Genomic DNA, 15,264 nt, shown 5'->3' on the forward strand with positions numbered 1-15,264 from the left:
ACCTGCATACAAATTTCTCAAGAGGCAGATCAGGTGGTCTGGTATTCCCATCTCTTTCAGAATTTTCCACAGTTTATTGTGATCCACACTGTCAAAGGTTTTGGCATAGTCAATAAAGCAGAAATAGATGTTTTTCTGGAACTCTCTTGCTTTTTCTGTGATCCAGTGGATGTTGGCAATTTGATCTCTGGTTCCTCTGCCTTTTCTAAAACCAGCTTGAACATCAGGAAGTTCACGGTTCACATATTGCTGAAGCCTGGCTTGGAGAATTTTGAGCATTACTTTACTAGCATGTGAGATGAGTGCAATTGTGCGGTAGTTTGAGCATTCTTTGGCATTGCCATTATTTGGGATTGGAATGAAAACTGACCTTTTGCAGTCCTGTGGCCACTGCTGAGTTTTCCAAATTTGCTGGCATATTGAGTGCAGCACTTTCACAGCATCATCTTTCAGGATTTGGAATAGCTCAACTGGAGTTCCATCACCTCCACTAGCTTTGTTCGTAGTGATGCTTTCTAAGGCCCACTTGACTTCACATTCCAGGATGTCTGGCTCTAGGTCACTACTACATAAATATGACTACTTTCTGAAAAAGCATTTTTCTTAAAAATCTTTTTTATCAAAGGAAAAAAGTATACAGTAAAGAATTGTCATTCAAATGTAAATATAAAATCAGTCAGAACTTCAGAGTTTTTAAGATTTTGGCAGTTAATTCATGTTAGTAAAATGTCTGCTATTTAAAGGATGGTGGAAAGCAGGGGTCAGCACATTTTTTCTATAAACAGCCAGATAGTAAATATTTCAGGCTTTGTGGGCCATGTGGTCTCTGTCACTTCCCTCTGCAGTTATAGTAGGTATAGGCAAACCATAGAAGAGTGGACTTGGCTGTGCTCCAATAAAATCTTACGTACAAAAACAAGTAGGAAACCTAGTTTCCTGATCCTCGATGTAAAGAAGAAAGTTTAGCTGACTTTCATTTACAATAGGATTCCGACCCTTCAGCTAGCTTAGAGATAGATCATTTTAACTTTGTAAACACTGAAAGATAAGGCAACAGTTTTAAAGTTTTTGTATCATAACTGAAAACTTAAGCTATAGTCCCTCTTTGAATTCTTGAAATTTTTTTTTACAGAATGTTAGATGAAATTATTCTACTTGTTTAAGCCTTCTAGAAGGAGGTCAACTTCCTGGACAGATAACTTCATAAACATTCCTGTTCTCTTTTTTTAGACAATGACAGTTTGCCAGGTAAAATTATCTAATGGCTTACTGGTACATGGGCCACAGTGCCATTCTGAAAATGAGGCCAAGGAAAAAGCTGCATTTTTTGCTATACAACAATTGGTGAGAACTGCCCATGAATTCTCTACTAAATCTTTAAATAATCCCTCTAGATGTTTCTGATGCATTGTTTTATAACTTTAAATACTTCCATAGGGCTCCTTAGGACTGAATTTCCCTTTGCCTCCACCAATATTTCCAAGTTATCCTCCAGCTGTACCACCTGGAACCATTCCTCCAGTTTTTCCTCAGCCTACTGGTAAGGTATCTTTCTCGTCTAAATATTTACCATTTAATTATTGTTTTTAGTAAGTTCTTTTAAGAAGCATCACTTCAAGGAAACCAAGAAATGATCTAAATATCTCAGTAATTTAAGGAGTTGTAAGAGGTAAGCCTGAAACCAGAGCCTGCAGATTTATCTAGAAATGCAGGGAGTATTAAACTGGTTATCTCTTCTCTTTGCCCAGACTCCATTAAACTGAATAATAAACTATTTTAAATGTGAACCTATAAAGACAAAGAGATGAGAAAAGAAATATCAGCACATTAGAATTTTTTTTTGCATTTTATTTATTTATTTAATATAAATTTATTTATTTTAATTGTAGGTTAATTACTTTACAATATTGTATTGGTTTTGCCATACATCAACATGAATCTGCCACAGGTATACACGTGTTACCCATCCTGAACCCCCCTCCTACCTCCCTCCCCGTACCATCCCTCTGGGTCATCCCAGTGCACCAGCCCCAAGCTTCCTGTATCATGCATCCAACCTGGACTGGCGATTCGTGCACATTAGAATTTGAAAACAGTTTGTGATGAGAAAAGAAGAGAAATAAAAACCAATGCAACAGAGTAGGGTTATGTTCAGACTGAAGAGTGAATAAAAGAGGATACAAACCGAAAGATGAGCAGATTGTCCCTCACAGTTCCCAAGAGATTCACAACTTGAAAGTGTCAGACACTACCAGTGGCATGGCCTGAAAAGAGGGGGTCAGTTCAACATCTGTAGCAAGAGTGATGGAACCCCTCCCCAGAGCCTTCCCCCACACAGTCAAGCAGTTAACATCTACAGGCAAAAGCCTTGAGGTATGGTCTCCAGAAGGTTCCATACATATGAGACACCAGGTACAGAATAGAGAATGAGATACTAGGCTGGAAACTGAGGTTACATAAAGTTCCTTTTCCCATCCTATTCCCATGCTGTAACAAGCCTTAGCCCAGATAGGAAGTTGGGGGATGGTTTTTTGAGAAATTCATTGAATTCCAGGCAAAAGACCCACCAACTTTTGGAGGATGTCCCAACCAAAAGGCTGGCTCACTATTCAGTCATCCTAGGGAGAAGCTGAGGATCTCAAGTCATCTAGCCCTACACCCTCCCAACACTGACACTGCTTCTAATCATAGTTTTAATGTCTTGGTCTTTAATATGAAGAAATAATAGAATACTGAACATTTTAGGAAAATCTCTATAAGAGCCTGCTGCTGCTGCTGCTAAGTCACTTCAGTCGTGTCCGACTCTGTGTGACCCCATAGACGGCAGCCCACCAGGCTTCCCCACCCCTGGGATTCTCCAGGCAAGAACACTGTAGTGGATTGCCATTTCCTTCTCCAATGCATGAAAGTAAAAAGTGAAAGTGTAGTCGCTCAGTTGTGTCCAACTCTTAGCGACCCCATGAACTGCAGCCTACCTGGCTCCTCTGTCCATGGATTTTCCAGGCAAGAGTACTGGAGTAGGGTGCCATTGCCTTCTCCACTATAAGAGCCTAAACGAAGATAAATGAAAGGGATCCGGAGATAGTGTTGGAAAGAAGAGAACTTCAGAGACAGCTTTGGTTAGCATTCTTATGAAATGAAACAGTATTGCAACCAAAAAAAATTAAGAACAAGAATTCACGAATAATAAATAATTGGAGAACAAAAATTGTAGAGCCAAAATTTTAAAATTCAGTAGGTAAAGCAAAGTCATAGAACTCTCAGGAAAAAGATCAATGTAAAAGGAGGAAAATAAGAAGTAAGAGAGATTTAGAGGAACTGTCCATACATCCAATACCTATCTAATTGCAGTTCCAGAAAGAGACCAGAGATCATGGGAAGGAGGAAAGTTATCAAAGAAATAGTTTCTTCTGACCAAGGGACATGCATCTATAAACTGAAAGGGCCACCAGATGCTTAGCACTAAATGAAAAGAGACACAGATTGCCTTGGAATTTAGAATACCAGTAATAAAGAGAAACAATAAACAAAGCAAAAACAACACTCAGTTGTGGATGTGACTGGTATGGAAGTAAAGTCCAATGCTATTAAGAGCAGTATTGCTTAGGAACCTGGAAGGTTAGGTCCATGAATCAAGGCAAATTGGAAGTGGTCAAAAAGGAGATGGCAAGAGTGAACATCGACATTTTAGGAATCAGCAAACTAAAAAGGACTGAAATGGGTGAATTTAACTCAGATGATCATTATATCTACTTCTGTGGGCAAGAATCCCTTAGAAGAAATAGAGCGGCCATCATAGTCAACAACAGAGTCTGAAATGCAGTACTTGGATGCAGTCTCTAAAATGACAGAATGATCTCTGTTCATTTCCAAGGCAAACCATTCATTTTCACAGTAATCTAAGTCTAAGCCCTGACCAGTTAATGCTGAAGAAGCTGAAGTTGAACGGTTCTATGAAGACCTACAAGACCTTTTAGAACTAACACCCAAAAAAGATGTCCTTTTTATTATAGGGGACTGGAATGCAAAAGTAGGAAGTCAAGAAATACCTGGAGTAACAGGCAAGTTTGGCCATGTTGTATAAAATGAAGCAGGGCAAAGGCTAATGAGTTTTGCCAAGAGAACACACTGGTCGTAGCAAACACCCTCTTCCAACAACACAAGAGAAGACTCTACACATGGACATTACCAAATGGGGGTCGATACCGAAATCTGATTGATTGTATTCTTTGCAGCCAAAGATGGAGAAGCTCTATATGGTCAGCAAAAACAAGACCAGGAGCTGACTGTGGCTCAGATCGTGAACTCCTTATTGCCAAATTCAGACTTAAATTGAAGAAAGTAGGGAAAACCTCTAGACCATTCAGGTATGACCCAAATCAAATCCCTTATGATTATACAGTGGAAGTGACAAGTAGATTCAAGGGCTTAGATCTGATAGAGCACCTGAAGAACTATGAACAGAGGTTCATGACATTGTACAATAGGCAGTGATAAAGACCATCCCCAAGAAAAAGAAATGCAAAAAGGCAAAGCAGTTGTCTGAGAAGGCCTTACAAACAGCTATGAAAAGAAGAGAAGTGAAAGGCAAAGGAGAAAAGGAAAGATATACCCATCTGAATGCAGTTCCAAAGAATAACAAGGAAAGATAAGAAAGCCTTCCTCAGTGATCAATGCAAAGAAGTAGAGGAAAACAATAGAATGGGAAAGACTAAAGATCTCTTCAAGAAAATTAGAGATGCCAAGGGAACTTTTCATGCAAAGATGGGCTCAATAAATGACAGAAATGGTAGGGACCTAACAGAAGCAGAATATATTAAGAAGAGGGGGCAAGAATACATGGAAAAACTATACAGAAAAGATCTTCACAACTCAGAAAATCATGATGGTGTGATCACTCACCTGGAGCCAGACATCCTGGAATGAGAAGCCAAGCGGGCCTTAGGAAGCGTTACTACAAACAAAGCTAGTGGAGATGATGGAATTCCAGTTGAGCTATTCCAGATCCTAAAAGATAATACTGTGAAAGTGCTGCACTCAATATGCCAGCAAATTTGGAAACTCAGAAGTGGCCACAGCACTGGAAAAGGTCAGTTTTCATTCCAATCCCAAAGAAAGGCAATGCGATAGAATGCTCCAACTATCGCACAGATGCACTCATTTCACATGCTAGCAAAGTAATGCTCAAAATTCTCCAAGCCAGGCTTCAACAGTACATGAACCTCCAGGTGTTCAAGCTGGTTTTAGAAAAGGCAGAGGAACCAGAGATCAAATTGTCAACATCCACTGGATCATCGAAAAAGCAAGAGAGTTCCAGAAACACATCTGTTTTATTGACTGTGCCAAAGCTTTTGACTGTGTGGATCACAATAAACTGTGGAAAATTCTGAAAGAGATGGGAATACCAGACCACCTGATCTGCCTCCTGAGAAATCTATATGCAGATCATGAAGCAACAGTTAGAACTGGACATGGAATAACAGACTGGTTCCAAATCAAGAAAGGAGTACGTCAAGGCTGTATATTGCCGCCCTGCTTATTTAACTTATATGCAGAATATCATGAGAAACACTGGTCTCAATGAAGCTCAAACTGGAATCAAGATTGCCAGGAGATGTATCAGTAACCTCACATACTCAGATGACACCACACTTATGGCAAAAAGTGAAGAAGAACTAAAGAGCCTCTTGATGAAAGTGAAAGAAGAGAGTGAAAAACTTGGCTTAAAACTCAACATTCAGAAAACTAAGCTCATGGCATCTGGTCCCATCACTTCATGGCAAATAGATGGGGAAACAGTGGAAACAGTGAGAGACTTTATTTTGGGGGTCTCCAAAATCACTGCAGATGGTGATTGCAGCCATGAAATTAAAAGACACTTGCTCTTTGGAAGAAAAGTTATAACCAACCTAGACAGCATATTAAAAAGCAGAGACATTGCTTTGCCAACAAAGGTCCATCTTGTCAAGGCTCTCATTTTTCCAGTAGTCATGTATGGATGTGAGAGTTGGACAATAAAGAAAGCTGAGCACCAAAGAATTGATGCTTTTGAACTGTGTTGTTGGAGAAGACTCTTGAGAGTCCCTTGGACTGCAAGGAAATCCAACCAGTCCATCCTAAAGGAAAATCAATCCTGAATATTCATTAGAAAGATTGATGCTGAAGCTGAAACTCCAATACTTTGGCTACCTGATGCGAAGAACTGACTCATTTGTAAAGACCCTGATGCTGAGAAAGAATAGAAGGCGGGAGGAGAAGGGGACGACAGAGAATGAGATGGTTGGATGGCATCACCGACTCAATGGACATGAGTTTGAGTAAACTCCAGGAGTTGGTGACAGACAGGGAAGCCTGGCATCCTACAGTCCATGGGGTAGCAAAGAGTCAGACATAGCTGAACGACTGAACTGAATAAAGAGAGGTCAGAGATGAAGGAAAAATACAAATAAAAGACCAAAAATCAGAATGTTTTTGCATCATTGAACAGAGACTAGAAGCTAGAAAGCAGTTGAACATTGATTACCTCAAAATCCTGAGACAGAATTAGTTTCATCTTAGATTTCTCTCTAAAGCTAAAGTGTGAATCTAGTGCAAGGGTAGAATGAAGACCTTTCAGACAGGCAAATTTTCTTATTATGTACTCTTCTTTAGAAGTTACTGAATTCTGCATCCAAAAAGCAAAGCAATAGTTTTTTTGTTTGTTTGTTTGATTGTTTTAAAGAAAACCATGAAACTAAAGACTTCCCTGATAGCTCAGTAGGTAAAGAATCTGCCTGCAATGCAGGAGACTTTGGTTTGATTCCTGGGTCTGGAAGATCCCCTGGAGAAGGGATAGGCTACCTACTCCAGTATTCTTAGACTTCCCTTGTGGCTCAGCTGGGTAAAGAACCTTCCTGCAGTGTGGGAGACCTGGGTTCAATCCTGGATTTGGAAGATCCCCTGGAGAAGGGAAAGGCTACCCACTTCAGTATTCTGGCGTGGAGAATTGTCCATGGGGTTGCCAAGTGTCAGACACGACTGAGCGACTTTCACACACACACATGAAACTAAACTGCACGATACCTAATATGCAATGAATGGAAATTCCAGAATGCCAGCTGCTCAGCAGGTGTAGAAAGTAACTGGTCTCAATTGAGAGGGCAGAGGAAGGTCTTGGCAGGTGAGATAATGATCTGATAGATGGGCAGCATTTGGAAAAAAAACATGAAGGATAGATGCATAGAAGACTAAGGTGCTTTTAAAAGATAATTACTCTTAAAAGAGTTTTTTTAAGTTTTACAAGGAACAAAAAATAATCAGAGTACCCTACTTGGCTTTGAAGTGATAATATTTATATGGTGGCATACCACAAACACTGTATTTTTTAAACGAATATTATAATATATTGGGAGGACAGGGCGAGTAGTGAAGGGTGGTATAAAAGAACTGAATTTTGATCTATCGTAGTAGTTTTAGTCTAAAAATGCCTAACGTTGAAAAATCAGCTAGTAGTATAAGAAAATTATTGAACAGTATGCAAATAAATAGCTAAAACAATTAAACCTGGGAGGCACCAGATGACTGCTATATTTTGTTGAAAACCCTTTTTATTACAATATGTATGTGTATAATTATTTTTACTTTGATTTGTTTAAAAAATGCAATTTGTCTGAGGCCATAACTTACTAAGTAGCAGTAGTAGCATTCAAAAGCAAATCTATCTGTTAACAAAACCCACAATTTTGTTACTATACTACACTGGCATTCCTTTGCCTGTATAAACAATGGTTAGTCATAAAATTTTTATGGCATAATAAATGTGATGTTTTCATATAACTCAAGGTAGTAAGTCCACTATAACTTGGAAAATCCATTTTGATTGCTTTTTCACTTTCAAAAATGAATCCAGGGGATTTCCCTGGCGGTCCATTGGTTAACACGTCACCTTCCAATGCAGGTTCAATACCTGGTTGGGGAGCTAGGATCCCATATGCCTGATGGCCCAAAAAACCAAAAGCATAAAAACAGAAGCAGTATTGTAATGAATTCATTAAAAGTTTTAAAAATTACCCACATCAAAAAAATCCAGCAACTATATATAAATTTGTTTTAAGTAATTAGTACATATAGGTTATCTAAAGGTATACTCACAAGCTTCTCTCAAACGTAGCTGAGTTTTAGTTGACTATATAGTCTTAAATTCTGTCTGCTTTTTTCTCTCTCTGAAAAGAAACTTTGAGCACAGTACAGACTTTCTTTGGTGACAGTGTGCCAGAGTCTTGGTTGTTACTGTTCAATGCAGTAGTTCACAAATACTGCACTGGTACTGACTGTGTAAGGATCACTTGTGGAGCTTATTAACAATACAGATTCCTGGGCCCTCAGAGTCTGATTAGTAGGTCTGGAGTATTGCCCAGGAATCTGTATTTCACAAGCTTCCGTGTGATTCAGACAAACAAATCAGTTTTGGGAACCCCTGATTCAGTGCACTTTCAGCAAGAAACAAGCTGTGAGATTTTTTTTTTAATTCTTGAATTACAAATGTTAGAGTAGGGAAGAGAAAGATTGTGTATATCATATGAAAGTGATCAAATTTCAAGACTTGAGCTTTTCTGTTTTTTTTTTTTTTTTTGTAGGCTGGGATCACTATGGAAGCAACTTAGCATTGGGGGCAGGTGAGATCCTTAAGATTTCTCTCTTTCTGCCCTGGCTTTTCTCCCCCAAGGGACAGATTAATGACCCTATTTTTTTTTTTTTTAGTAGTATTACAAATATTCCTAAGGCTTGTATCAATATAAGGTACTATTGGCCTTCATAGGCCAGACAGCATAATGATAAGCTGAATGTAGGTGTTTCATATTCCTTAAGAGGACTTTGAATGTTGTAAGCAAGGTTAAATAGAACTTAAGTGTATGCTCTTTGCCAAAGTGAAATAAGCTAAAAGGAAAAGTAGCAAAGGGAGGTCTTAAATTTCAGGGCTTTAATGATGCCATTTTGCTAAAATAGCTTTTCCATGATTTTTAATAGCTAATATCATGCCTTCATCATCTCATCTCTTTGGCTCAGTGCCATGGGGACCACCAATGCCAGTTCCTGGGAAGCCCTTCCATCATACATCGTATGCTGGGACCATGCCCATGGCTGGGGGGATGCCAGCTGGTGTACACAATCAGTTCATACCTCTACAGGTAAGACCTAGAAGAGAATTGCTATATTTTTAAGAGAATTTTTTTTACTGTTCAAAGCTATTGATAAAATTTTATTTATTCAGTGATTTCATACTTAGTGCCAAGTAGAAGCCTGATCAGTACTGGAGTGGGTACTGAGAATATATTTTGACCACTGGTGAACCGTCTAACCTAATTCCTGCTGTCTGAGTTTGTGTTCTAATAAATAATTGTAGCAAGTAATAATATCCTTTTCTAAAACAGTGATTTAAAATCAGGAACATAAATTTTCTTTATACTGAAATTATGGATAAATTTTAAATATCTTATTCATAACTACATTCCTTGAATTTCTAAAGTCTGGTTTGGAGATTATAAGTGAAAGTCACAAGTCAGCAATGCTTGACAAGTATTAGCAGCGTGATTTATGGTATTTTCTGACACTAGTTTTTTTTGCCTACATTGTTAATTAATTATTCTTTTATTCCTCAAAGGTAACTAAAAAAAGAGTTGCGAACAAAAAGAACTTTGAGAATAAGGAGGCCCAGAGTTATCAAGTCACCCCGCTTCACACTAGCCAGTCAGCATCTTCTGATGTCACCAAAGGAATTCCACAGGAGACTTCATCAGCTTCCTTACCATCCTCTCAGATCCCTCAACCTGCATCTTCTTTTCAAGTTGCAGCTGCTTCCCCAGGCCATAGTATGCCTCACCAGAAGTCGGCACCAAGCTCTTCAAGAAGAAAATCAAGAAAACTGGCTGTCAATTTTGGCGTTTCTAAACCTTCTGAATAAATTTGGTACTTGGAATTAAATTTCTTTCCTTTCCTCCCACCTTTTTATAAATCCATATCTGTGTCTCACAAGAAATTACAATGTACTATTTTAAAACAATACATTTCAATTAAATTTTTTAATTTTCTAGTTGCCAGGCACTTTCATGCTATTTAAAAGACTGTAAGTCAAATTGTGCATCTTAAGTATGTACAATTTGTTTTACATCAATTATACCTCAACAAAGCTGTAAAAAAAAACAAAACTAAACTAAAACCTTGTGTTAAAATACTATCAGTGGACTGAGCATTCACATGTACCACTCTAACCATTGGCCTTGTCATTAAAAGCATCCTGAACTATGAATTAGACATGGTACTGCAATAATAATAAACGTTTTTTTTTACACTGTCATTGAGGGATAATTAAATGGAGCATGAAAATTGGGCCTCAAGTATAATTTACTGAATGCAGATTTTATTTCTCTTTTTAATGATGTAATAGAATTGTCAGGAGAGTGGCGCTTATTTATAGGTATTTTAACTTATGTTCTGTTATCTCTGAGGGTCCTTTAGACCTGTTGTGACGTGATCACATTGTGCTGGTGCTGCCAGTTTTGCTTTATTCTCCATTTTGTACCAAAGCAATTTCAGAATACTGATCAGAATATTTCATTTAACTGCTTAGAACTATACATAGTGATCTAGATTTGAGGAAATAATTACAATTTTTTAGATTATTCAAGAACCAGCATTAGTTAACCTCTAATAAAAAAATTAAGTTTCAAAATCTACAGGGTATAATGATTACAAATTAATCTTCTGATAGAAGTACAAAATATTAATCATGTAGTTAAAATGTATTAGCCTTTTGTTTAGCTTTTTACTTGCTTACTTAAACATACATGACAGCTCCATTGTTGATCCATGAGTAGTGTTTCCTGGGATGATGAAATTCTAAATTTTTAAGAATTCCAAGGTTTGCACAGGCACAATTAGTATATAATACGCGTTATTTACATGACAAATGCCCATCCTCGTTCCCTTTCCATACTTTTAGCTTTATGCTGAACTGTGCCGTGACTCTGGCATTTTATCTGTACATGTCATGTGTGGGTGTGTGTTATTCAATCTGTGGCTGTTGAAATTATATCAGAGTTTATGAAAATTTCTCAGTGGTACCAGGGCCTGGATTTATATACATATATATATACATATATATATTTATGCTTTAGTTTTTGTGATATGCTTATATTTTTAAGGAAGTAAGTTATCATACTTTTTTAAAAGTATTTTAAAAGTAGGAACCACAATCTTTGTATGGAGCTGCTTATTATTATATCTAGTTTCATTTGGCTCATTGAAAACTCTGCCATGAGTCTTAGTCTATTTGTTTTTTAAAACGCTACTATTGAGTTAAATGGATTTCTTTCTCTAATTGCTAAATTTTAAGAGTTTCTCTAAGTGTTAATAGGATATTTGTATATTAGTAGTGCCTTTAGTATGAAATAAGTGTTCATTATTTGTCATTTATGATAGTCATGTGAGTTTCTGTGATTTTATTTTCTATTAATTTTCCTAGATTCAGATGTTCATTGGTTCCCAACATTTCATTTTTGGGAATACATGTTTCTCTGTAGTAGGATCTGAAGTAATGAGGCTCAAGTAATTCTCAGAGTGTGTCCTTTTTGCCTCACAAAGTAATTTTTTTTTTATGGAAATACAAAAAAGTTGAATTGTGACGTAAGATTATGTTAACCTCTACTACTTTAAAGTGTATGATATTTTTCACCTTATGTAACTGTACAAACTCCAGCATTCAAGAATTGCCTCACTCATCATTTCTCTGTGACCACCCTATATGAACAGTGTACAGCCCACATCTTTATTTAAGCACTGAAGAAGGAGCACATGCCATCTTCCAAAAACTTCAAGAGAAACTTTGATAAGCATAGTGCCACTGAACCCATATAAGGAGGTTTCCTCAATATTCAAACAAAGCAAACTGACAATTCTAGATGGATAGGCAGTAAGTGTTTTCTTTTCCTTCTTCTCCTAAAGCAACTCAAGACTAAAGAGAAATTAAAATGGGAGAGAAACCCATAATGACCAGATAGTGTCATGCATTCGTCTATATTTTCTTCACCGTGTATACCTGTTCCAGAGATGGGCCTGAGAGCAATAGATGTGCTCTCTCTGGAGAGGATGTGAGAAGCAGAGACTGTATCTCATGACAGTCTTGAGGAGTCCAGGTCCACTGATAGATTTGGGAAACTTACAGTTTTTCCTTTGTGGATGGCACAGACTCAGACTACCCCAAAATTTAGAAATATGCCCATTCAACTGTTGAATCTGTTGTGGACTGTGTGTGGAAACTGTGGACTGTGTAGAGCACAGAAGAGCAGATTCCCCAAAATGCTTCATGTTTCCACATCACAAGAGCCCCTGAATCTATTTAAACTTTCCTCTCCTTACTAAAACATTATTTCTAGATAACTTTGTTCAATAAAGTTTTCTTTTCTTTTTTTTTTTTGAGCAGATTAAGTGAATTGTGAAGCTTGGTCCTTTCAGTCCTTTTTACCATTTCCAATACATTACCTGAGTCTTATCATTTTACAGATAGACTGTATTAATTGATTTAAATATCATGCAGACTCATGTCTTAAACATCTGAGACTCAGTTGCCTGAAAAATTAATTTCACCTCTGTGTGTACTTTGGTTTCAATTTAAGACTTTCCTTGCTGTTCAGAGGGATAAGTAGTTCTTTTAGAACTGGCAAACAAAAGTTTGATCTTTTTTTTCCTATTGGTGGAAGAGATGAAGAACTCTTGCTGCAGGTTTTGTTGTTTATTTCCTTTTTCATGATCAGGTACTTGCTTTGGTTTTAAACTGATATTTTTCAAACTAGTCTGGATTTGGGAGGAGGGGCAGATAGGGAGGCAGAAGGCAGAAGGAGACCCGTTAAATAAGACCTGTCCTTCACTGCATTTTCAGACTATACTCTTCCTAGCTCAAGGACATAGATGAACTGCAGTGATTTATTTACTCACTTTTAAATCATCTGTTCTATTTGTATTAGTAAATCACACATTATCATAGTGATTGTCTAGTTTAAGATAGCTAGAGTTGTCCCCCTCCCCACTAAAGTTCATTCTAATATGCTTCAGCTCATTGTCCAGAGCCTCTTTTTTTAAAAAGCCACTATGTATGATTTCCCAGCTTTCTGAGCTTGCTATATTTCTTAGAACCATCTTGCTTCCAAATCGTGTTTTTACTGGGGAGGGGAATTCATTTATTGGAGAGAAATGACAGACATTCTCTACCTCTGAAAAAAAAAAAAGAATCACAGAAGTCCCCTTATCATTTTTCTTGAGAGTGACAGACCTTAAACTGGCAGTGTTCTTTCTGTACATCTTATAAGCTTTGTCAGTGAAGCAGTCTTTTGCAGGAGCTTCCTTTCCTAGTTAGGATATGTTTCAGACAGAGCTGGCTGATATTTCCCTCAGACTGCTCCATCTTCCGCCAGGGAGCAGTAAGAGACCATGACGATCAGAACGAGGACAGGCTGGAGTTTCACTGGCTTATCTCCAACACCACTGATGCGTCTTTCAGAGAGAGGAAAACAGATACTAGTCTTCATAGTTAAGAATATCGGAAATCCATAGCTGCTTTTGTGTTTGTTTGTGTGTTTCAGTGAACCAACAATAATGCCTTGCTCAATCAATGCATTCAGCCATCTCAAGTGCAATTCGTGATGGAGACTCTGGTTTCCAGTAGATAAAGTTTTATATACTTAAACCTATAAAAATTAATTTTTTTCCAACAATACACCTATTGCTGTTATTTCAGCAGTTGACATACTAGTAAATTGCCAAGGCCAAATAATTAAATGCCTGTAGATGTTTTAGTGATTGGAACCAAATCTTCATACTGTTTTCTCATGAAGTAATAGGAGTAAATTTTTTGTTTGTTTTGGAACTTAGGGGCTTTTTTGGCCTTAAGTCTCATATTTTCTTTTGCCTGCATCCAATTGCTTCTTTGAGTGTTTGCATCTATTTTAATATATGAGTAATAGTGTACTGTATCATCAACATGTTCAACATTTTTTTCATTTAAACAATATAAGTATAATTCATACGTATAGATCTTAATTCTTTTTTTCCCTCACAAAAGTATTTTATAAGTAACTGGAATTTTTCATTAGATCTTATACAGAGCAGTATTTTATTAAAAATTCAAAAGGGAAGACTTTTATGTGCTCATTTTTTAGCTTTTGTTTTTTTAAATATCTATACATTGTCTGCAATTAAAGTGTTTTCAACTTGCATTGGAATGGACTCCAAATGTATTTTTGTTTTAAACTGTACATTTGTAGATTTTTGGCATGAAGTTAGCCTCAAAATGTTGTGTAAAAGGATTTTAAAATATGAGTCACTGAAAGAGTTTAAACATCTATACATGTTAAATGCTATATGGATTTTAATTAAACATTTGAGAATGATTTCATAAGCTTTTGTTCTTGTATGTTTGCAGTGATATTAAAAATAGATTACAGGATTCACTTAAACCTCATATCCATATATATTGATGTTTGAATCTGTGTCAATGGGTGATAGAATTCCAGTTGAGGTATTCTAAATCCTGAAAGATGATGCTGTGAAAGTACTGCACTCAATATGCCAGCAAATATGGAAAACTCAGCAGTGGTCACAGGACTGGAAAAGGTCAGTTTTCATTCCAATCCCAAAGAAAGGCAATGCCAAAGAATGCTCAAACTACCGCACAATTGCACTCATCTCACACGCTAGTAAAGTAATGCTCAAAATTCTCCAAGCCAGGCTTCAGCAGTATGTGAACCGTGAACTTTCTGATGTTCAAGCTGGTTTTAGAAAAGGCAGAGGAACCAGAGATCAAATTGCCAACATCTGCTGGATCATGGAAAAACCAAGAGAATTCCAGAAAAACATCTATTTCTACTTTATTGACTATGCCAAAGCCTTTGACGGTGTGGATCTCAATAAACTGTGGAAAATTCTGAAAGAGATGGGAATACCAGACCATCTGATCTGCCTCTTGAGAAATTTGTATGCAGGTCAGGAAGCAACAGTTAGAACTGGACATGGAACAACAGACTGGTTCCAAATAGGAAAAGGAGTACATCAAGGCCGTATATTGTCACCCTGCTTATTTAACTTATATGCAGAGTACATCATGAGAAACGCTGGACTGGAAGAAGCACAAGCTGGAATCAAGATTGCCGGGAGAAATCTCAATCACCTCAGATATGCAGATGACACCACCCTTATGGCAGAAAGTGAAGAGGAACTCAAAAGCCTCTTGGTGAA

The 15,264-nt window shown here is 37.3% G+C and overlaps 1 protein-coding gene across 4 annotated transcripts in view; it reads left to right on the forward strand.

Annotated features, from left to right (window-relative positions):
• Window positions 1–14,421, forward strand: part of XRN1 (5'-3' exoribonuclease 1) — a 112,708-nt gene extending 98,287 nt beyond the window's left edge. Inside the window, exons 39-43 of one of the 4 annotated variants that reach the window (XM_010858157.1) lie at window positions 1,231–1,344; window positions 1,438–1,540; window positions 8,616–8,654; window positions 9,007–9,167; window positions 9,641–14,421. In XM_010858157.1, the coding sequence (XP_010856459.1) occupies window positions 1,231–1,344; window positions 1,438–1,540; window positions 8,616–8,654; window positions 9,007–9,167; window positions 9,641–9,940 (717 nt within the window). In that variant the 3' untranslated portion in view covers window positions 9,941–14,421. The remainder of the gene's footprint in view (window positions 1–1,230; window positions 1,345–1,437; window positions 1,541–8,615; window positions 8,655–9,006; window positions 9,168–9,640) is intronic. The other 3 variants (XM_010858159.1, XM_010858158.1, XM_010858160.1) reach the window with 3 other exon arrangements.
• Window positions 14,422–15,264: the final 843 nt, after the last annotated feature.

The sequence above is a fragment of the Bison bison genome, unplaced genomic scaffold, assembly GCF_000754665.1.
Source record: "Bison bison bison isolate TAMUID 2011002044 unplaced genomic scaffold, Bison_UMD1.0 scf7180017864384, whole genome shotgun sequence".
NCBI classification, from domain to species: domain Eukaryota; kingdom Metazoa; phylum Chordata; class Mammalia; order Artiodactyla; family Bovidae; genus Bison; species Bison bison.